The 23,276-nt window shown below is 39.2% G+C and overlaps 2 protein-coding genes across 2 annotated transcripts in view; one reads left to right on the top strand and one right to left on the bottom strand.

Moving 5' to 3' along the window:
• LOC130839985 (uricase) overlaps positions 1–23,276 on the bottom strand; it is a 93,205-nt gene that overhangs the window by 30,770 nt on the left and 39,159 nt on the right. The gene's annotated exons all lie outside the window — the stretch shown is intronic.
• Positions 8,677–20,563, top strand: DNASE2B (deoxyribonuclease 2 beta). Its single transcript, XM_057745210.1, has 6 exons — positions 8,677–8,789; positions 11,715–11,892; positions 14,215–14,296; positions 16,602–16,763; positions 18,120–18,317; positions 20,214–20,563. The coding sequence occupies exons 1-6, from the start codon at positions 8,677–8,679 to the stop codon at positions 20,561–20,563; spliced, it is 1,083 nt and encodes a 360-aa protein (XP_057601193.1).

The raw sequence follows: 23,276 nt of genomic DNA, 5'->3' as shown, positions 1-23,276 counted from the left end.
TGAGATACAGAGAAAGAGTAAATGACAGCTATTCTTCATATCCCTGCCCCTGCTCATCGATCCAGCTTCATATCTTGCCACAGCCTATTTCATACTCTGCTTCAGCTATCCTGAGCTAATTGTGGTCACCCAGGTTCTGCATGCTTTCTTCTCTGCCTGAAGGCCTTTGAATATGCTGTTACTTCTTTCTTAAACATTCTTTCTCTTCCTCGCTACCCAGCTACCAATCTCTTTCCTTGCCTAACTTCTTGTGACTCGACTTCTTTAAGTCTCAGATGTCACTTCTACTAGGTAACCTGCCCCAGCCCTTCAAGTCTGGAGTAGGTGACCCTTCTATGTGCTCTCAAAATGCTTTGTTATTACCTTATCAGAGTCTTTATCAGACTGAATTACAATAGCCTCTTCATGTGTCTGACTTGTTCAAAAACAGTAAACTAGGAAAGCAGAAACAATGTCTATCTTCATTGCCATGGCAACCCCACTGCTCAGTAGAGTTCTTGGAACATAAATAGGTGGTTAATAAATGTATCCTGAATGACTGAATACTGCCCCACCACCTGTACCTCTTGTGTAGTGGCACGGAGTAGTTCATGAAAATACCCCAAAGATTTCAATACAGGAAGAGCTGCTTCAGCTCAGACCCCAATCAGGAAGTTCCTCTTCCTAGAAAAGTGGGGAAGGCAACTTCTGCCCTCTGATCACCACAGCCTGGAAATCACAGGCACAGCTGGCTGGAGAATAAAGGACTAGGACAGGCAGAATTGAGGGAGACAAAGTTAGTGCCACAGCACAAAGTGTTCACACTGCTGATGAAACAGAGCATTCTAGCACTGTGCAGCTATCCTGGGGTTCATGCGTGACACATGCAGAAGTCAACACTCCTTAGCGAGCTCCTTCCTGGGCCTTGATGCCTCAGCAAAGGCTGAGTAATCATGTTTACTGAGCAATGAGTCAGAATAAAGAAGACATAACCATCTGAGGCTGGAGCAGGATGGCACAAGAACGGCGTGGGACCCCCTAGAGTCCCTCAACAGGCCCTGACAGAGCAGATAATGGCCCAGGCCAGACTGAGGCTGTTTTCCTCAGCAAGGCCTCCCCAGTTCTGTAGTCTGAGAAACCAGAAGTAGGGGCCAGAATCCTATGGTGTGTAATGCACAGTGTGGGGCAGAGATCCACGTCCTAGATAACCGTACGGTAAAATACCAAGGTTGCTCTCATCTGGAGGGTGGGCAGGAGCTGAGAGGATGGAGTCAGACAGGCCAAGTGTGAGTCTCTGTTCTGCCACATTAGTAACTCTGTGAATGGAGGCAAACTTCTTCATTTATAAAATTAATAATATTAGTGCCCATCTATCAAGATTGCTGTGAGGATTACATGACAAAAAAAAAAAGCACTTAGAAAAGTGCCTGGCAAATAATTAATGTTCAATAAGTGTTAGCTATGATTATCATTGCTAAACAATAATTACATATCATATTTTGCATCAAAGAGTCCTTCCAGTTACTGTTAGAGAGAAATACTCATACTGTACACCAATCCAGAGTTGGGTGGCTAAAATCAAAGACTGCTGCTATGATACGGCCTACTTCCGCCTTCATACTTTGGTTGTCTTTCCTCAGGCTTGTGTGGCTTGAGGGAACAAAGTTATAAAAGGAAACAATTTCCTAGAGTAATATTCTGGACAAAATATCAGTAGGAGTAAATCTATACTTGGCTCTACACAAGAAAAATTCCCTTTTCTTATGTCTTGAAATATAAAGGGAGAGAGAAACACTGATTGCCTCAGTAATGTTGGCGAGAACTCTCAAGACATTTTAAATAAATCTTAGGCATTTTCACTTCTGCAATGAGATACTTAGTGTTCTCTTATTTCCAGGTCATATTGAAAGCGATGTAGGTTGTCACTACAAGTCTAGGAGTTCTTAGCCTGAAGTCTGTTAAGGTCTGTAAGCCCCAGTAGATGGATGTGAGGTGGAAAAATATTAAGAAAGATAAGGGAAAACTTTTATAAATTTAAATTTTAAAATGACTAGAATTTTCTCTCAAATATTAGAAGAGTTTTGTAAGCATATCTCTACCCTCCATAACAGAGGAAAATACAGAAGTGTTTCTATTTTGGACCCATCATGCATGTATAAATATCAATTCAGTTGCAGTGTGCAGTGAAAGATAGAAGAACTATATGTGGAGACATGCCTCCCTCTCTATCTTTGGAATGTGCTGGAGAAGTTCTTTCAGTTCTCTGCCTAGGTTTTTCCTTTGCCTGGCTATTTTCTTGGGCATTTGTGAACAAGAAGACTTCTGAGAAAAATGTTGAACTAATAAGAGGAAAAGAAGCACTCATATGAACCACCTTAATACCACTTTGGTAGATCTTAATAACACGTAACGATAAGAACCATAATGATGAATAATAACTTTAGAGGCATCTGGTATTTTTTTGGTTGCTTAGGATCAACTAAATGTCAGATGGAAAATATTGATATCTGCTAGGAAATGTCATGTTGCTTTAGGCTGTAGAGTGGCTTATTTTTACTCTCAAGAGGGGATATGCCTTGAGTTATGTTCAAAGTGTGGCTCTAAAGGGATTTGTCAAGCAGATGTTTCAAGCATAATATAATGACTCATGCATAATTATTGTAGAAAGGGTGACCTGTCGCCTAATGAAGACTGCATTTACAGGTGCTCAGTTATTTTCATACTTCTGCCTATTACAAAGGAAGAGAGACATCACTAAATGCCAAGGGAAATGCTAATTTTCTTCTTGCCAGTCTCTCCATAGTACCAACAGCCTTAGGGCAGGGAACTGGAACAAGTCCTCAGAAGCCTCTAGGGTTAGGGGCAGGAAACCACAACAAAGAATTGATGGAGACCTCCACATATGCAGTTGGAAGGAAATTCTACTGAAATGTATACACTGAAAGATTTCTCTTTCTTAATGTATAAGACTTGAAAATAAAAATAAGAACAGCAACCATGTAGTGAGGGTTTGATGGGAAATTTGCATATATGATTTCTTCTAACCCTTTACAAGAACCCTGTGAAATAGATATCCTTAACCAAGTTTACAAAGGAAGACACTAGGGTTAGGTAACTTGCCAAGGTCACACAGTTACTGGGTTACAGAGGGAGGAGGAGAAAATAGCCCATTTGCCCCAAAGTGAGACGTGCTTTCTCACTACATCAGAGTCCCTACAGAAGGAGGGAAGTGGGCATGCTACTGCAGAAACTTGCATTTCTTTACATTTAAAAATCTTCCATCCATTAAAGACCTACATTATCTTATCTATTCCTCACAAAGCCCTGTGATTTGGTGGACAGAACTCTTATTTTATCAGTGATGTTAAGCGAGCTTCCCAATGTCACACAGCTGACAGGCAGACTGGTATAGTGGAAAGGGCCCTCCTGAGATTGAAGAGTCTTATTCTGCCTACACTATACTAGGCAGAACTTACCCAACATGGAGAGATGCCCCCTGCTCAAACCATTGGTATTTCTAGCACTTCAGTCATTTTTCTAAATTACAGATAAAAGCTAAGTTCAGATAGATTCTGTGTTTATTGCAGGGATGCTTAAACCATAAAGTTAGGGGAGGAAAAAAGCGTGATTGCCCTTTAGGGCAGGATGAAAATTCAGCTTCAAGCCTTCAACAACAGGGCACCACTTTTGAGTTGAACATTGACTTTTATCTGGATCAGGATCACTGAAAACATGAGTAATGGAGGCTTATTTGTGGTCATTAGAACCATATCACTAAAGGACTGTTTTCAGTCCATCTGCAAGGACAAAGAAATAAATGCATCATGGGAGAAAAGAAAACAAGGTAAGAAGGAACCAACACTTAATGAGCACCAATTATGTGCTGGAGGCTACGTACATAGCGTCTCACCGAATCCTAATAGCATTTTATACAGTACAGCTCATGAGTCCCACCTTTAGAAAAGGAAGCTGACACTCATAAGGTTAAATAGTTTGGTCAAAACCATTGGCTAATGAGAGGTAAGGCCTGGCATGGAACCCAGGTTTGCCTGATTATTTTTATGATGCTCCCTGATATAATATTATAATGAAGTTCTTTATAATGGGATTTTACCTACATACCCACTTTTACTTATTTCTCTGATTAGATTTAATTCATTCTAAAATCTGCATAACCCCAAAATACAAGTTTCTGAAACCTTTTGCCTTCAATTCATACATTCATCTCTATTTATGTAGCCCCTTCCAGTGACAAGCACCGTGGTAAGTGCTGGAGATACAACAGCAAACAAGGCAGCCATTATTCTGCCCTGACAGAGATTAGAATAAACTTTAGAGTAGAATAAACCTTTCTGGTAAAGAATCAAAAAGTATTTTAGGTTTTGCAGGCTATATGATCTCTGTTACAACTACTCAGCTCAGCCATAATGGCATAAAGTAGCTATACAAAGTACATAAATGAATGAGTGTGGCTGTGTTCCAACAAAGCTTTATTTACAGAAAGAGACAGTGGGCCAGATTTGACCCACAGGAATTTGCTGACCTCTGCTCTCTGGAGCAACCTCAGAAAAGTTACCAGGTAATTAGAACACATTGTGATAATTAGTCTAATTGAAAAAATACAGTGGGTTCTGGAACTATATTGCAGAGACACCTAAGCCAGATTGAGAGAGATGGAGGATGGCTTCCAGGAGAAACTGGCATCCACAAAGCCCCTTGAATGATGAGAAGGAATTAACCAAATAAAATTGTCTGGTCCTCTTCCATTTATCCTACTTATATTTCCCTTTAACCACATTTTTCACAAACAATTCTTTATTTTATAAATACCTGAGTCATTTTGTCTCATCCCGTTTCATGAAAATGATGCAACAAGCAGATCAACCTTTTCTTTCAGTCTGTCACATTCTAGATTTTACTCCATATATTAACCATCTTTTAACAGTTTGAACAGAAATAAACTTAAATATGAAAATTTTATGGTATGTAAATCATATTTCAAAAAGTTATTGAGGATAAATAAAGCCAGCAGTCTAACTCCCAGGAGTGCTCACAGGATGATTGCACTTTTATGAAGTCAGCACAGACCAGGATCTGGAGAAACCCAACTTTATCTCAACCTCAGTTCTCACACACAGGATTTCAGGAACATGAACTCACAACCAAAAATCAAAGTTACACATGGTAGCAAGGTATCATGAGAGAGAGTCATAGAAATAACAGATAGCAACGTCTGACCTGTAAAGACTTCAGGTACTTGAATTATCAGACACAAAATATAAAATCATGTATTTAATATATTTACAGAAATGAAAGAGAAGATTGAATAGCTTCTCTTGAGCAAGAAGTAAGGAACTATAAAAAAGATCAAGAACATTTGAAAAAGAACCCAACAGAACTTCTAGAAATGCACTAATAAGTGGATTAAGGAACAGACTGAACACAGCTGAAGAAAGAATTACTTATTTGTAAGAGATAAAGTAACAGATTAATCTTGCCAAAGAGAGAATTAGAGAACTGGGAGACTGATCCAAATAAAGAGTCAGAGATTAAAGCAGACACACATGAGATAGAATATATGAAAGAGACATAAAATGTACTAGAAATGAACTTATTTACAAAACAGAAACAGACTCACAGACATAGAAAACTAAACTTATGGTTGCCAAAGGGGAAAGGTTGGGGGCAGGGATAAACTAAGAACTTGGGAGTAACATATACACACTACTATATATAAAATTTATAAACAAGGACCAACTGTATGGCACAGGGAATTCTATTCAATATTTTGTAATAACTACATGGAAAAAGAATTTGGAAATATATATACATATCTCTGAATCACTTTGCTGTACACCTAAAACTAACACAGCATTGTAAATCAACTATACCTCAAGTAAAAATATTTTAAAGAGTAGTATAAAAAATGTACTAGAAAGATATGATAGAATGTGGAAGAGGCAAAATTTGAAAAGATCAAAACTGAGTAAGCTAGAACGAGAAAGACATCATATGATATCACTTGTGTGTGTGGAGTCTAAAATATGACCCAAAGGAACATATCTATGAAATGGAAACAGAATCACGGACATAGAGAACAGACTGGTGGTTGCCAAAGAGGAGTGGGTTAGCGGAGGGATGGAGAAGGAGGCTGGGGTTAGCGGATATAAGCTTTTATATAGAAAATGGATAAACAACAAGGTCCTACTGTGTAGCACAGGGAACTATATTCAGTATCCTATGATAAACCATAATGGAAAAGACTATTAAAAAAAAGAATGTTTGTATAACTGAATCACTTTGCTATACAGCAGTAATTAACACAACATTGTAAACTACACTTAAATTAAAAAAAGACTGATATTTTCTAGGATTATTGGATGAATGAATGCAAATTTTCAACCATAAAATAAGAAGCCCATTACCAAGTAAAGAACTCACTATACGTGGCCAAATTACAATGAAGAGATTTTCTACCATTTTCTACTATATAGAGGTAATTATGTTGTGAGGGAGACGTGATATTTTCATAACATTGTACTACTTGGACTTCAAAAGTGGGTAATGTGAAAAAACATTCTGCCCAGTTTGTGTTTTCTCCACCCACTGAATTCATTGTGCTTCCTTCCATGACATTACTTTGCTGTTTCTAGTAAAAGCCCAGGACACACTGGAACCTAGGCTTTAGGGTAATGTTGAAATCCCTGGAGCCCCTCAACTTCGGGTACAGCGTTTGACACCTAGTGATTGCATAAGGAAGGTTGTTGACTGACAATCAGCATAACCAGGCCAGCAACAATGGGAGATAAGAAAGCTTATTGAAAGTGACATCTGAAAGAAAAGAAACTAACTGCGCTTTTCCCAGAATGTGAAATAAAATTGGCTTTAGCAAAACCATCCTAATACAGATATCCTGCAGCCCAATCACAGGAAGGGCTCAGGTTGTAGTAAAAATAAACACTTCTGGATCATTTACTATTTGCCAGGCACTATGCCAAGCATGTAATGAGGAGAAAACAACAGTAACTATTTTATATCCTGTTCAACAAATGTTCTTTAGCCTACATAACTGAAAACAAGTTTCTTATATTCTCTATATGAATTAATGACTCCTAAGCCTAGTGTACTCATCTATTATCATTATAATACCAAAAGGCATCACAAGATAAAATTAAATTTATTTCACTTTAACTTAGAAAAGTAAACTTCATGCCATGAAACTTTTAAAAAATTGATTGAAAAGTTTAGGGTTGCTGAAATCCTTTTTTTTCTGAGTGGAGTAAAAACATACATTAAAGTGATACCCATGGAGGAATGGTCAGAAAAATGCTTCTTGGTTTACCAATTTTGTAGGTTGTGAAACCAGATATACAGCACACCCTTGGCCTCAGGGCAGTAAGTCTCAAAGTTTAGGGTCCAGCAGCATCACCAAAAACCTTGCAAATAGTGTAGATTCCTGAGCCAAACTGGAAGAATTCTTATTTAGCAGGTCTGTGTTGAGGTCCCTTTTCGCAGGCACCACAGGAAAATGTGGGCAGGTGGTCCAGAACATTCCTCACAAAATTCTGTTTTAGGAGAAAGAGCCCTAAGCCCTCCCATTTTTACGAACCCCAAGAATCCTGCACGATTCCAGCTCAGCCATAGAAGTGGTCCAATTTGCAAGGGTCCAGTTCAGTCTGAATCCCTAAGTGACTCTGATGCAAATCACTAATCAAAGAGACAGATCAGAGCCATAGTGATTTTCAGGCAGAAAGTAAACTGCTCTTTATTATGACAGCATCTTTAATAATTGATTCAAAGGCATCATGCACTTAAAGAAATGTTTTCATATGCCCATCTACCTCTTCCCTCCTCCAAAAAGAAAATGGGCTCACCTTTTTTACAGTCACCAAGGTAATGAGCCATTTTCCCTTTGCCTTCAACTTCAGATCCAGTTTCCAGAATGGGAAAGAATAATTTGGGCAAAACAGACACTTGTAACATATTTATTTGATCTGAAGCACGAGTGGTCAATATGTTTACCTAATTGCACTGCAACCAATCGGACTCCAAAGCCTCTTTGAAGTAAAGCAACACTTTGAGTGGCTAAAACCAGGAGGTGGAGAGGAAATGTAAACATCTTCGGTAAAAATACAACTGAATTTGCTCTTTCTTTGAAGCAAGTCTTTGAAGTACCCTTTAGGAAATGTTTCCTTAAGATAGAGAATATTACAAGTGATAGATCCTAATTATTACTAAGATAAAAAATTTTGTCATTTCTTTTTAATGTGTGAACCACAAACATTTGCCCTCACTCATAGAGGGCCAATTATAAGGGGAAAAAAGACATGAAATAGATTTAATTCAGCATCTATCAATACAGAGTTTTCCTGTCCACTGAATTTCATACTACATGATGTTCACGCCAAAGAGTTAACTATACATCCCCTTTTTTTCTCTCCAGGACTTTTTGATGACTTTGCAAACCAGTCAACAATTCAGCACAAAGGCATTCAGAGTCACGCTGGTGTGTTGTGACAGAATCACACAATTACATGGGATTCGTCCCATTCTGAAAATGCCAGAACAGCAAATGGCAGAGGTAAATGGAATCAAACGTCAGAGCCAGCACAGTCTGAAAGAGACTTGAAACTCAGACTCCACAGTCTGCGGGGAAAGTTTCCTGCTGTGCTATGGAATAAAGGTGACGGGTAGAAAATGACAGTAAGGCGTCTAACAACACCCCTGGCTCTGTTCTTCCTTGGCCTCTTTGGGATGCTGGAGGCGACAACAATATCGTGCAGAAATGAAGAAGGTGAAGCTGTGGACTGGTAGGTAAATGAAATGTAAGGCTTGGTGCATGCAAATAGAAAGCCTGAGTACTAGTGGCTAACTGGTTCGCTGTGAAGTTCTAAAGGAGACTTCCACTCCACCTCTCCCCTTAAAAAGAAAGGAAGTTAAAGTTTGTAAGTGGGCCACGTATCAAGATAGGGGTAGGTTTCCGAGTGAGGGAGCTTCCCCTTGAGAAAGAGCTGAGCAGCCCCTTGCGGGCCTGATTCACGCTCTCAGCAGGGCAAGGCTGGTGGCCGCAGAGGTGCCTTAGAGCTGACTGCTTCTCTCAGTTGGCGATTTCCTTTAATTGCATTGTGGCTTTCCTAACAGAACCCTTCCAACATCCTTTGAGAGTTGACAAAGGAGAGAAAGTAGGTTACTTTTTTCCTGACCCTGGAATGTCTCCTTATGCGAAGGAGAAAGAGGGCTTGATGGTCCACAGCACTGTCTGCTTAACCTTGTTTACCGGGCAGCACAGTGTGGTAGGTCATCGGTCTCCTGCAGCGTCAAAGAGACGAAACACAGCTTTACATTATAGTCGTGGATTCTCCAAAAGCTTTGATCACTTTTTTCACTCTTTAATTAGGGTGTTTAAGTTTGCCGTTATCGTTGGCATCAAGCTTTGTGTAAACTTCAGGCTAGAGAACACAAATACACTCAATCAGTCTCTCAGCAAGCAGTTACTGAGCTCACACCAGCTGAGTTTTAGAAATACAAATATGAACAGAACATACTTCTTACCCTCAAGGAACTCATAGTTATGCGGGAGAAGCATAGAGGGGGCATTAGTTGGGGCACTGGGAAGGGTAGCGCCCAAAAGACTTCTCTGGAGAAATAGTTTTGAGCTAAGTTTTGAGAACAATTGTGAGTTAGTTAGAAAAACAAGGGAGATGCAAGGGCATTTCAGGCCAATGAAGAAGCAATGAGGAGGACCAGAGGCAATAAGTCATGGGGAGAGTTTGGAAGCAGTTAAGTGACACTGATGCTTCAGGAAATGGCAGAAGAGGAGCTAGAGAGATAGGTGAGAGCCAGGTCATGAGGGGCTTCATGTGCTGAACTGCAGAGACTGAACTTGACCTTGAAAGGGAGCTACGGAGGGACTTCAAGTAGGGAATTGATAAAGTCAGATTTGCATTTTAGAAAGCCCACTGGCAGTACTGTGAAGGCCAACTGGCTGGGGCTAGTCTAGAGTCATGGAGACCAATAGGACTTTGGTGAGAAGTCCTATTGGTGAGAAGAGGTATGACCCAAGTGAGAAGAGGTATGGACTCAAGTTAAAGAAGAGGAACTAGAGAGGAAGAACACCCTGGGAGGACTTGGTAATGGATGCGCAGAGGGTAGTAGGAGAGAGGAAGAAGTTAAGAAAGACTTGCAGGTTGCTGGCTTCTGTGACTGTGTGGATATGTTCCCTAAGAGCAGGGGATGAGTAGATTTGTCACAAAATACTACAAACTTGGTTTCAAAAATATGGAGTTGGAGGTTTCTGAGACAGCTTTGCATTTGGGTTTACCTAGACCTCAGCATAGAGATCTGGGCTAGAAACAGATTCAGAAAACTTCAGATTATAATTGGAGATAGTCATCCAGGAAAAAAATGTTTAAAAGCACTAGTCCTTAACTGGTATGCCATGACAGTTCACAAACCTTTCACTGGTGGGCCATCAAATTGTGATCAATATATAAAATTTGTTTTTGCTACAACAGAATGGACATATTGTTATACTTAGCAATATCTGTCAGAGAGAATGCTGAGCGGAGCAGACAGGGAGGCATAGTCTTGAGCTGCTGTGACTACCTGTGAGGGTTAAAAGGCAGAGGATCATGAGGTCAACGTCAAAGAATAATTTCATGTTTCCTGTCACGTGTGAGGACCTGGCCCTGAGATTAAGAAAGCCTGGACAGGGCAGAAAAGAGCAGAAATAAAAGCATAAGATTGATGAGAACCAAGTGAAACTTGAAGCTTTTCTGGGCAGTGTGAGACACAGTTTTGTGGGAATAGTGAGTACACTACAATGTTTGGTTCACTGTGAGTATTGAGGGTTAATTGTGGTGTCCGTGCTATTAAAGAGTACTTAGCTAGACTAGGTCAATTTTGCCTTCCAGGTACTTTCAACAATGTCTGGAGACATTTTTGATTGGCACAGCTGGGGGGAGTACTACTGACATTTAATAGGACAACGATACTACAATGCACAGAACAGGCCCCCAAAGAACAATGGGGCCCAAAATGTGAATAGAGCATGTTGAGAAACGCTGGGCTAGATGATCCAAGAATGTCTGGATGCCATGCGGGCCTAACCACCTCTCCTTCCTGTGAGATAACCAAAGGAGATGTACTAATAGGAGATGCATAGTAAAGAAAGCAAGGCATTTACTTAATTGGCTGGTCTTGGCCCTGAATCCTCAATGCAGAGCATTCTGATAAAGTGAGCTAAAGAATGTGGCTTAGGCCAGAGGCTCAAGAAAGCCTCCACTGACTCTGATGCCCAAACCCAAATCTCAGACCCAGCCAGCCAGCTGCAAAGAGATAAACAGGCCAAGCACTTAAGGCAGCAGAGAAGCACACGTCTGCGACCTCTCTCTTCCAGGCCTGGGCCTTGGCCTTCTCCCAGCTGCAGCCTTACAGACTGTGGAAAGGACAGAGAAGCCATTCTCAACATATGCAAACTCCTGCTACAGGGATCCCACCCACCAGGCCAGTAAATATTTTTAGAACATGCAGTCAGATTTGCATTTCCTTCATTAGGAAGGAGCAACAGTAAGGGTGGAAAAAGAGGCAGAGAGCTTGAGCAAATCCCTTTCCTTAGACTTAGAGGCCTTCTGTGAAACACAAGTGAGATGATACACTTAAGTTCTTGACATAGTGGCTGCCATCACAAAAACAGTTAGTAAATGTTAGCAATTCATAATTATTTCCTTTGTTAGGTTTACCTTTTATAAGTTGCCTAAAAGGCGAGACAAGGAAAGTAGAGAGACCGGGCTAGAGTACCTATACCTCGACCCTACAACCAGAAGCTGGAGAAGGAGTAAGCAACTAATGAATACCACCAAGAGTGTTTTGGGAAGGACATTACAACAGCTATATGAAGCATATGCCACTGAGGTATGTTATAGTTAATCATTTATTTGAATCATATAAAATGCACAATACAGACTCCAAAGCTTCCAAAATACTTTAACTATTCACTCACCGAACCCCCAATCTTTGCAACTGGAAGTAAGCTAGCTCAGAATCTGAATCCGTCTAACCAAGACCTTACGGAATATGTCAACAGCCTTTACAGCAATGCCAGATTTTTGATACATTCGGTACTATGTCCAATGGCATCACTGGGCAAAGTGTGAACTAATTACATATTGAAATCTTTTGGTTGCCAAACTCCACCAATTTGCTCAATACTTGCTATCTTACCCCTTTAATGGAAATAGAGAGAAAAACCCTCTCCCATTACAATGCAGTATAGATCTGCGATCAATATGTCCATGAGTTATGGGTTGTTCATGCCATGGTTGGATGAGTTTGGTGGGAAAAGTTAAGGGTTCCACTTGGTCTTCCTTTTAATTAATCATTTTCAAAAGAGTAGGTTAGGAGCTAGGGCTCTAGTTCAAGGCCAGAGGCACAGGCCTAGGTGCCGAAGTCTGCCTATTCTTTTTTTTAATTTTTATTTCATATTGGAGCTTAGTCGATTAACAACATTGTGTTAGTTTCAGGTGTACAGCAAAGTGACTCAGTTATACTTATACATGCACTCTTTTTCAAATTCTTTTCCCACTTAGGTTATTACAGAATATTGAGTTTCCTGTGCTACACATTAGGTCCTTGTTGGTTATCTGTTTCAAATACAGCAGTGTGTACATGTCAATCCCAAACTCCCAATCTATCCCTCCTCCCCACCCTTACTTCCTGTAACCATAAGTTCGTTCTCTAAGTCGGTGAGTCTGTTTCTGTTTTGTAAATAAGTTCATTGGTATCTTTTGTTTGTTTCTTTTTTTTTAGATTCCACGTATAAGTGTTATCATATGCTATTTGTCTTTCTCTGTCTGATTTGCTTCACTTAGTGTGATAATCTCCAGGTCCTATTCTTAGTTCATGATTTTTCCCCTTTATGAGAAAGTCTCTCTTCACTAGAGTTACAATGCATTTAACTTTAGCTGGCTGTTACACCCCTGGTTAGAATGATAAACTTCACCTATTAGAAGAATTAAGTTCCTCACCGAATCTTCCCAGAGGCCCTCCACATTGTACCCCAAAGGCACACAATGACCTTGTTACCGCATTCAGCACAGGCTCATGGAATAACTGTCAGAGTTCTCTAGTGGAGAATACGAATATCAATGGTAGCTATGGTCATTTATGGAAAATGCAGGTAAGAAAACAGCTTACTTTCCTGAATATTCCTAAACATAGTAGCCAAGGATGCTAGTCATACTATGTTGTGCCTTTTTTAAAAAAAATGGTTTTAGATATCAAATAGTGAAGCAACTGTAAGACAGTTATTCATTTTTTTTTTTTCTGAGAGACAAGCAAGGGCCTTTTCTTTAAGGAGATGGGTTGTCCTTTCCTGCTTTTAATTATGTCACTGAGACTTTTTAATATTGATGTTATTGGCTTCATTAAAAGTCACTGCATCATAACACAACTAAAATGGAATGACATAGAACAAATATAAGCAAGTCTCCAAAACATGACAAAGAGACACTATCAAAATAATAGCTTCATTTTGACTCAGAGATTTGGCCAACTCTTTGGACAATTTACTTGCATTTTGCCTTACCAGAGGAAATCCACTATCACACATTCAATTACACCAGTTTTTTTAAGCAGGGAAATGTCAAGTTGGAAAGGTGAGGTGACACGGAGAAATGGATTGAAGAAAATCCTCCCCTATCAGTGAGGTAGCAGAAGCAGAGAAAGAGAAATCCTGAATAAACAGGAAGCTATGACCATGCGATGAAGCACAAAGTAGGCAGAGGAAATTAGACCCTGACAGTCAGTTCTGCACTATGCCTATAATATTAATGGAAAAAGCTTAGATGTAATGCTTGGCTAGCTGTTCCTACTTCATTTCCTGAACAAATATTTAAGTACTCCTTTATTATACACTAGTTGCCAAATCAGAAGCATGGGTCCCAAATAACTGAGAGAAATAGGAATATTGCCCTCACACACACACACATGCATCACAATGCACAGGGCTCCTCTCACATAAGACAGAACCATGCATGGTTGAGAATGGACTTCTTGTGCCCTGTCTTGCCTGTCATAGAATTTGTATCGATGGGAAAGTTGCCTATTAGGGGGATGGATGACTTCTCATGTGTATTAATGAAAGTTCTGTATTGCAGGCTGGGTAGCTGGTAGAAATGTTGTGAGCATTTATGAGTAAAAGATTTATGCCATTATAACCCTAAAATGTTCCTGCAGGATAACAGCACAGCCTATCTAATATACAATGATGGAGTCCCCAAATCCATGAATTACAGCAGAAAGTACGGACACACCAAAGGTATGACAAAGGCTCTTATTTTCTCTTTCCTACTGGAAATCAGCATATTCTTAAACATTCCATCTTCAGTAGGCTTATATTCCACACTGAAAAGATAGCTTTTCTTTTTAATGGTCTGAGTTATCAAAATGAATGATTTCTGTATCACAGATTATAATGATATGATTTGACTTTGCAATATCCTTTTCACAAATCCCATTTTATTTCTTAATATATCTTTTAATGTATGCTTTAAAGCAGAAACTCAAGTATTGACTACTGGGAATACCAGCCAGACTCTGTGTGTATACACATTTTTGTCATGTTTATAGAGGTATAATTTACATAGAGTAAAATTAACTCTTCTCAGTATAAAGTTCAATTTGAAATAAATGTTTTTGAAAAAACATTTCAAAATAATTTTTATGTTATAGTAATTTGTGTTATATATTTTGTTATATAATTCTATACCACAATAATTTTTATTATAGTGATTTTGGGTATTTTTCTATTTATAAACTATGTATATATGTATATGTGTTATTGAAAAACTCAAAATGATAGTAAACAAAAAATCTGTAATCCTAATACTCATTAGAAAATTACACGTAATACTTTCTACTTTTTCTGCAATCCATATTTTGAAACATTTTTATGAAACTATTGTAATGACTACTTTAAACTTTTTTCAACTTAATATACGGTGAATAGCTTTCACCGGCAGCGAGTATTCTTCAGAAGGTTCCAAACTCAAATGCCTTCAGGGGCAGGCAAGTGATGTCAGCAAGCCAAGGGGACTGAACTGGCAGGTAACTAGAGGACCGGAGAGTACGTGCTTGGTCCGAAGAAGCAAGTTACTACTCAGCTTGCCTTATGGGAATGCAATTTTTCCAGAGAAAATTAGAGTGTGTGGAAAATCTCCCCAGTTTTTAAATGTTGGCAATGAATTCGAAGTTTTAAAAAATACTCTGCAAGCATAACAATATGTAGCTACAGGCTAGATTTGGCCTGTGGGCTGCCTGTTTGCAACCTCTGATTAAGAATATACTTTGTAATGTCTGTCAGATGTCATGAGCACTGAGAGCTTTTGATTTAGCTAAGCTGTCCTCCTGATGGTTCTACTTGCATGAAATCCAACAATTTTTATAACATACCACATTCTGTAACCTCTCTTTACCAATCTCCCACCACCATTTTCACTCTACCCTGTTAGTTGATACAGGGGTTTAGAAAAAAGACTAGGAAAGGAGTGAGACCTGATGTCATATGGGGGAGTTCCCTGCCGATAGGTGCCCTGACATCCTGTGGCATTTGTACCAAGAAGTTAGGGTTTCAGACAAACAGCATCCTTGTCTGGGCAGAAGAGAGCCCCTGAAGGTCATCCAGCTCTGTGAGGCAACTGAACTTTGAACATTTTCCATTTCGACACAGGTATTGATTCCATAGCCACTGACAGAGCAATAGTGTGCTTTCTTAAAGTGTGTTCTTTGAAAAAGAAATAACTGGCAGGCATTTAGTTTCTACTCTAACACTAAGGTAAACATGACTTTTATGTCTGCATGGTCATATGCAAACTGGAGAGTCTAGTTAGCATACCAAAACTATCTTGATATATTTATAAGCACAGAGATAGTCATAGATGCCTGTTGGACATGGTTCTTTGTGCCATGTCACAAGATGATAAAAATCTTTCTGTTTTCTTCCTTTCCGGCTTTCACGTTACTCCGCTCTAGAGATTTTTACTAAATACAATTAACTGGGATGCTTTAGAATATGGCTTCCCTTTTTTTTTCTCTCTCTGCCTCTTTTTTTTCAAACTTGTGAATACGGTGACTTCTGTGCATAAATGAGCATCCGTTTCTCACAATAAATTACTGCAAGTACATTTTTTCATTTGATATTTTCTCTTTCAACTCTGTTTTTCAGTTGGCTTTTGAAAATAGCTTAGCTTCTTAGCAGTAAAGAAGTTATCTGAAGCTTTCCAGGTGACTATATAGCCTAACAAGGTCAAATTCCAGTTTAGCAAATTTGCATTCTGCCAAAACAAATTTTGCTTGTACTTTCAACATGAAATGCCTATTAACTCTTCATAGGGTGGCTGCCCTAGCTCCCTTTTGTAGTGGGTTATTATCAGTAATGGGGCAAAGTGATGTATATCTGAATTGGTTTTGAAATTGTTGAAAAAAGAGCATGATCCTTGTAATTATTAGCCTAATAAAACATTAGCCTGAAGTATAAAGGGCTTAAATGTTGTAGCTTTGAACTCTATTTTTTTTAAAGGAGCTTTGTTTTTCTAATTTATCTGTATTAACTGTATCTTTGGTAGGTTTTCTCCTGTGGAACAGAGTCCAGGGGTTCTGGCTGATTCATTCCATTCCCCATTTTCCTCCAATTCCTGAAGAAGGCTATGATTACCCACCCACAGGGAGACGAAATGGACAAACTGGCATCTGCATAACTTTCAAGTACAACCAGTATGAAGCAATAGGTAACACTAGAGTGTGAAAAAAAAAGAGAGAGAGAGAGAGAGATAACAATACTGAAGAAGGGATTTGGAAATGGATTAATAAATTTATCACTTCATTTACTTCTCTATTCATAAAGCCTCTGTTACCTAGATTCTAATATTGGCTTTGCCATGGTTAGATCTTGGGCAGGCTTACTTACTGGACCTTGGTTTCCTGGTCCAGCAATGAAGTCTTTGAACTTGATCAGAGGCAGTAGTTTCAAATGTCTACAGTGGGCAGGCAGGTAACAAAAATGGGTGACACAGGTGGACATTGCATGGGCGGTAGGGACAATGGCAAACTGGGGTGTTGACTCTCCCCTCACATCCCTCAAAATCTTCAGCTCCATTATATTGTGGCTCTGTGGGCATGCAGACCTACATCTCCATGCTTTTTAGAGGAAGCAGAAATCTAGGGGAGGGTCTAAAAGTAGAAGAGAGGGAGGGAAAGAGATAGATCCTTTGATTTTCAAATATGATCTCAATCTTATTTATTTTTTAAATTGTGCCCCCCTCATGTTGCCTATAGGCCACTAATGTGACACTTCTGAGCCTAAACCAGATGCTCTTCCCTGAAGAACTCAAGCTCAAAGGGCCGAAAATACTTGGATTTGGAAAATCCAAAGTAGGAATAGGGAAGAGAAGTAGGAATGGTATTTTACCAATCACTTTTTACTGAAGAAGCTGCTAAATAGTAAAGAGTGACTTGTCTCTGGAGATAGGAGGTTTAGAATATGTTGGGTTTTTTTTTTTTAATCAGATTTCCATCTTATGGAAAGGATTACTGAGCCTCTCACCCAAATTAAGCCCTAGTCTAACTAGATGAGTTCCTGTAATGATTAGAGAGCTGAATAGCATAAGATTAGGTGTGCGTGCAGATGAGTTGGTCTTTTTTGGAGCTGGATGATCAGTACATGGGTGTTCTCTACTTTCATAAGTGTACACACGGGAGAAAAAACACATGGCCTCCAAGGTCAGACGGCCTGGACTTAAATACTGACTCCTTCAGTTACAAGCTTTATAACCTTGGGCATGTGACATAAATTCTCCATTAATTCAGCTATAAAATGAGGATGATGATAAAAGAACTGACCTAATAATAACATTGTTATTATGATTAAATTAGTAAGCTCACAAAGCAATGCCTGAGAAGTAGGGAGTGCTCAATAGGTGTCAACTATTTTAACCAAAACTTTAAACACTATTGGCTTAAAGAAGGAAATACTTTTGTTTCTGTCTTTTGTTTAGTCTTTAAATTCACAAGAAGATCTAAAATATCAAAAAGCACTTCCATTTGTGTGTTAATTCCCAACTTCTCTTTGTTGTTTCTTGATTCAGATTCTCAGCTCTTGGTGTGCAACCCAAACATTTACAGCTGTTCCATCCCAGAAATCTTTCACCAGCAGCTTGTTCACATGCCCCAGCTGTGTGCCAGATTCAGCTCATCAGAGACCCCTGGCCGGCACCTCGCCACACTTCAGTCAGCCCAGGGACAAAAATTCCTCCATTTTGCAAAGTCTGATTCTTTTCTTGACGGTATGAAAGACCATCATCAAACAATACACTATAACACTGCTGTTGGACTCACTTTGGGTTGCAAAGAGGAAATATTCTGAATATTCAGGGGAGTAGAAGTAGAAAAGGAGGGAGGACAAAGGAAGGAAAGAGAGAAGGGACGCCAAGGACCAATTCAGACATTAGTCACTCGAATAGAAGTGTTGCTGATCCAACCACAAAAGTATCTCACAACCATTGAGCCAGAGGTCAAGTAAAACTCACGGTCTCCAGCCTCAGATGGGCAAAGAGTCAAGCTGTCTCCTTTTTCTTTCACTCCCTAAGTGGTTACTTTAAGCCTTCCTTACCCTGAAGTCTTTTGCCTTACCCTCCCTCTTCACTTTCATTTTCACTTTTTCCTTCATAGAGAGGATCGAGATCACCAGGGAGAAACTACTTCCAGAGCACATCACACCCTCAACAATCTAATCTATTTTCATTCCTTTTTACCAGTTTCCTCTCATCCAAACAGAAGCAGTGCACCCCCTGTGCCCTGGAACCTGTCCCGACCTCAGAATACTTTGATTCATACATTCAATCTGTTCTCCCTCTTCTACTTCAGCTCTCCTGCTCAACAAGCCCCTTAGAAAACAAACATTCCTAAAAACCCTCCTTCAATTCTAGATTCTCTATATCTCTGTTTTTTCTTTTCTTCTAAATTTATTTTTAGAAAACTCTTCAGGGTCTTTATTTGCTCACTGCTCCTTGACTGCAGTTTTGCTTTTCTGTCTGTAGACATTACAATCTCTTCCCAATCACCAATGACCATCTAATTGACTTCATTGTCTTCCTTCTTTGCTCCCTTCCATCCTTTAATATTGAATAAAATTTACTGAATGCCTACTACTTGCCAAGCCCTGTGTTAGGCATTAGAGATCCAAAAATTAACAGAACAGAAATAGCTTCTGCAGAATTCAGCACAGTTGGAACCCTTTCCTTTCTGAAAGTTTCCCCTCCCCGAGTTTTGGGAGTCTACAGTCTTTTGGTCTTCCTCCCACTTCTTATAATTCTCTTCTGCCATGTCCTCCTCCTCTGCATACTCCTTACTTGACTAGGTTGCCCTGTGGTCCTCTACCCATCCTTATCTCATCTACATAATCATGCTATGCAAATCCAGCAAGCCCTCAGAGAATTCCTAAGTCTAGATCTCCAACCAAGACATCTGTTCTGATGGATGTATTCAACAGTGAGTGGGACGTTTCTGCTTGCAGGTGGCACAGCCACATAAAATTCAACATGCCAAACTCATCTCATCATGCTCCCTCACATATCTTACTCTTTCTCTCATATGCTGCACAGTCACCTGGGAACTTTCAATCCCTCTTTTTTCTCACCACCCCTCCTTATCAAATCATCAAATTCAATCAGTTCCAGGTCCTTAATAACTCTCACATTTATCTTATCCTCTCTAAACTTTCTGCCATGGCCATAGTCTATACTTATGTTTGTTATCACAGTTATTTTGACAACCTGGTGTTTTTCCTCTCTCCAATCTAATGTAGCCTTCCCAATTCATCCTGTACATTGTTTCTCAATTGATATTTATGATCATAAATCAGTTGCTATTAATTCCCTACTAACACTCTTTCCAAAGGTCTTTTTAGGACAAAAACATATATTGCTCCCTTGTTTGTGTGGAATAGAAGACATTTTCAGACACCAATGTCATCCTACTAATAGTGATAATAACTTACATTTGCATATCACTGTAGCATTTACAAAATTTTCTCCTGTCCGCTCTCTCAATCATGTTGTTATTATTGTGCTTGTGACATCCACATATCAGGGATGAGTGATGATTCTATTCCTGAGGATATTTTCAGGGATTTAGCTAAGTATAAATCCTAGCCTTACTATTTTTCTCTTTAAAAACTCTAGACATCTTTGCAGCCTGGATGGCTCAACGGTTGAAGACACATTTGCTAACAGAAACCTGGCAGCGAAAGAGACAAGAGCTTCCTTCAAACTGCTCCCTCCCTTACCACGTCTACAACATCAAAGCAATTAAGATATCTAAACAATCTTATTTCAGCTCTTATCAGGATCATGCCAAATGGTGTGTTTCCCAAAAGGGCACCAAAAATCGCTGGACATGTATTGGAGACCTAAATCGGAGCCCATACCAAGCCTTCAGAAGCGGAGGATTCATTTGTACCCAGAATCAGCATATTTACCAAGCATTTCAAGGATTAGTTTTGTATTATGAGAACTGTAACTCAACTTGGTGAAAGGACATATGTGCTATCATTTTCAACACTGGTAAGTGGTCTTCTTCTACTAGATCCATTCTTTATACATTAAAAGCCTGTGAATTTACTTATGGTCCACATAGCATCAAATAAAATGCTTTTCTCCCATGCTTACCATTTTATCTTCCAAATTGTGGCAATTTATCTACTTTGCATTTATATGACATAAACACACACCATTATATATACCTAAAGTGAAAATGGAGGGAGTGAAAGGAAAAAATTTTGTTCCAAATCAGTCAGCTCTCAATTGTCCATGGGTTGACTGGCCATCTCCTAGAGTAATTTCATCTTCACAAAGAATTCCCTGACTCTCCTCCTCACCCCTTTTTGAAGAAAAAACATTTATATATCTCTGTATCTCAAGCTACTTAGTCATTTCCATCTTAGAGTTCTTTTCAATGGTTTATGGTTAAGTTTAATTGGTCATTCTTGCAGCTACTACTTACTAATTGTATGATCTTGGGCCATTCATTTGAACTCCCTAAACCTTGGTTTTCTTCTCCATGAAATAGAGATAATATCTAAGTATGTTCAAGCACCTAGCACAGAGCCTGGCACAGTTGACACTGAAAATACTCATGGAATTTGAATGTGAATCCCCCTACAGTGAGAGAAGACAAAGGAAAGTTTAGAAATGAGTAGTATTTTTCAGAAAGAAAAAAGTTAGGAGAAAGAAATAAAACAACCCACCGACTTGGGGGGAAAGAATTGTAGCATAAAGAAACCAGAATCAAATCTAGTAATATTAGTTCCAGTGTATTTCATTTCCTGGAAATTTTATCACTGAATATAATTATTATATAAATGAATAATAATAAATTTGTATTAAGTACTCATTGTTTAATAAAATCTGAAACATGGTTCCTAATTTGAAGAGGCTTACACTCTAACAAAAGTAATCGTAAAAATAACTAAAGCTCTAACAGTCAACCCACACTTTCTTATTTAATCTTCATAACAATGCTATTCAGTAGGAACTGTTACAATCCTTATTTTACTGACAAGGAAACAGGGCTATAGAGTTTCAGTAACTTGTCCGGTATCACAGAGGTGTTTCTGACCTCTAAGACTATGCTCAACTTCTATTTCAAGAGATGTTTTTAAAAATGATGTGATATAGAATAATATGTATCTCAATGTCTTTTTTTTTACATTTTTAAAGAATTTTTATTGAGATATAATTGACATAATAAACTGCATATATTTAAAGTGTACAATTTGATATTTTTTTTCTCATTAGTAATGTATATGTGGCAATCCTAATCTCCCAATTCATCCCATCACAACAGCCCCCCCAGCACTCTCCCCCCTTGGTATCCACATGTTTTGTTCTCTATATCTTGATGTCTTAATCAACCAAAATTCATGAGACATAATGGCACTGGTTCAATGGAAAGCTGAGAAAAAAAAACAAAGTTTGTCTTCCTATCAGAAGCAAGCGTAAGTTATGGGAATGTTGAATACTAGCTAGCTAACTTACATGCTTGAAAATATAAGGAGGTTTGAAAAATATGTTTTAGCTTTGCAGAGCGCATCTGAGCATAAATAATTCCAATAAAATCAGATTAGAAGAGAAATTTAAAAGTACAAAATCCTGACTTTAAAAATGAAGAGAGTGAAAATGTTACTGAGCCCAAGCTTGGTAACAAATTTTGGCGAAGCCAGCTGGGAGCCTTGCTGCTTTTGGCCAGCTGGCCTGACTGGGAAATTTTCGTGTAAGGCCCTAGCGGCTGCCATGACCACTTGTCCTGAGGATCTTCGCTTTGAAATTCCCAGAAGCAGCACTGGCTGCCCCAGCACTTGGCAGTTGGAGCAAGGAATCAATATTTGGGAGTCAACAGGCTACATATAGTAGGGAAAGTTGCTCTGGTGTGTACAACTAGGAACATTTTCCCCTCTCAATTAGGGCTTCTCCTTTAAGGGAAAAGCCAGTTTGTTCATTTGATTGGGGTACCTTGTTGGAGAGGGGAATTGTTGTTGGACTCTGCCTGATTTGTGAACCAGTTTGGTTCGTAGGATTTTGTTTTGCGTTCATTCATAATAGAATCTGTTTGTGCTTTTGGTATTGGAATTTGCTTGTGCTTTTTGTGTTTTGTTGTTCTGGAACTTATAAATATGGGAAATATTTCATCTGTCCCTAAGGAAAGCCCTTTGGGGTGTATCTTAAATAAATGGGCAAAATATAGCTGTGGGAGAGATGATATTCTATTGTAATAGTGTGTGGTGCCGATATATGTTAGGATCAGGACGGCAATGGCCCTTGAATGGCTGACTTTATTATTATATGATCTTACAATTAGAATTGTTTTGTGAAAAACAAAACAGGTAAAAATGGTGAGATTCCATACATAGAAGCATTTATGCTACTGCATCAGGAGGAAAAGAGGTCAAGAGGGCTGCCACCTTATGGTACAGCAGTCTGAAAGGAAAACCAAGGGAAAACCTGTTCTACAAAAGGAAGAGGGAGACAGTGAGAGTGAGGGCATGTTATTCCAAAACCTAAATCCCCCTCCGGCCAACCTGGCTCCCCCACTGGCCGAGCAGGCTGCACCAGCAGTTGTTCCAACCACCCCCTTGCTGCCTCCTATTTCCCCTACGTATGGGGATCAATTCAAGTTTCTATGTTAACCCTGGGGCACAGAGGCCTGGTTTGGTGTTACCATCTAAGACCCGACAGGGCACCCAATTT

The sequence above is a fragment of the Hippopotamus amphibius genome, chromosome 1 (assembly GCF_030028045.1).
Source record: "Hippopotamus amphibius kiboko isolate mHipAmp2 chromosome 1, mHipAmp2.hap2, whole genome shotgun sequence".
NCBI lineage: Eukaryota > Metazoa > Chordata > Mammalia > Artiodactyla > Hippopotamidae > Hippopotamus > Hippopotamus amphibius.
This window is presented reverse-complemented; position numbering and strand designations above follow the sequence as displayed.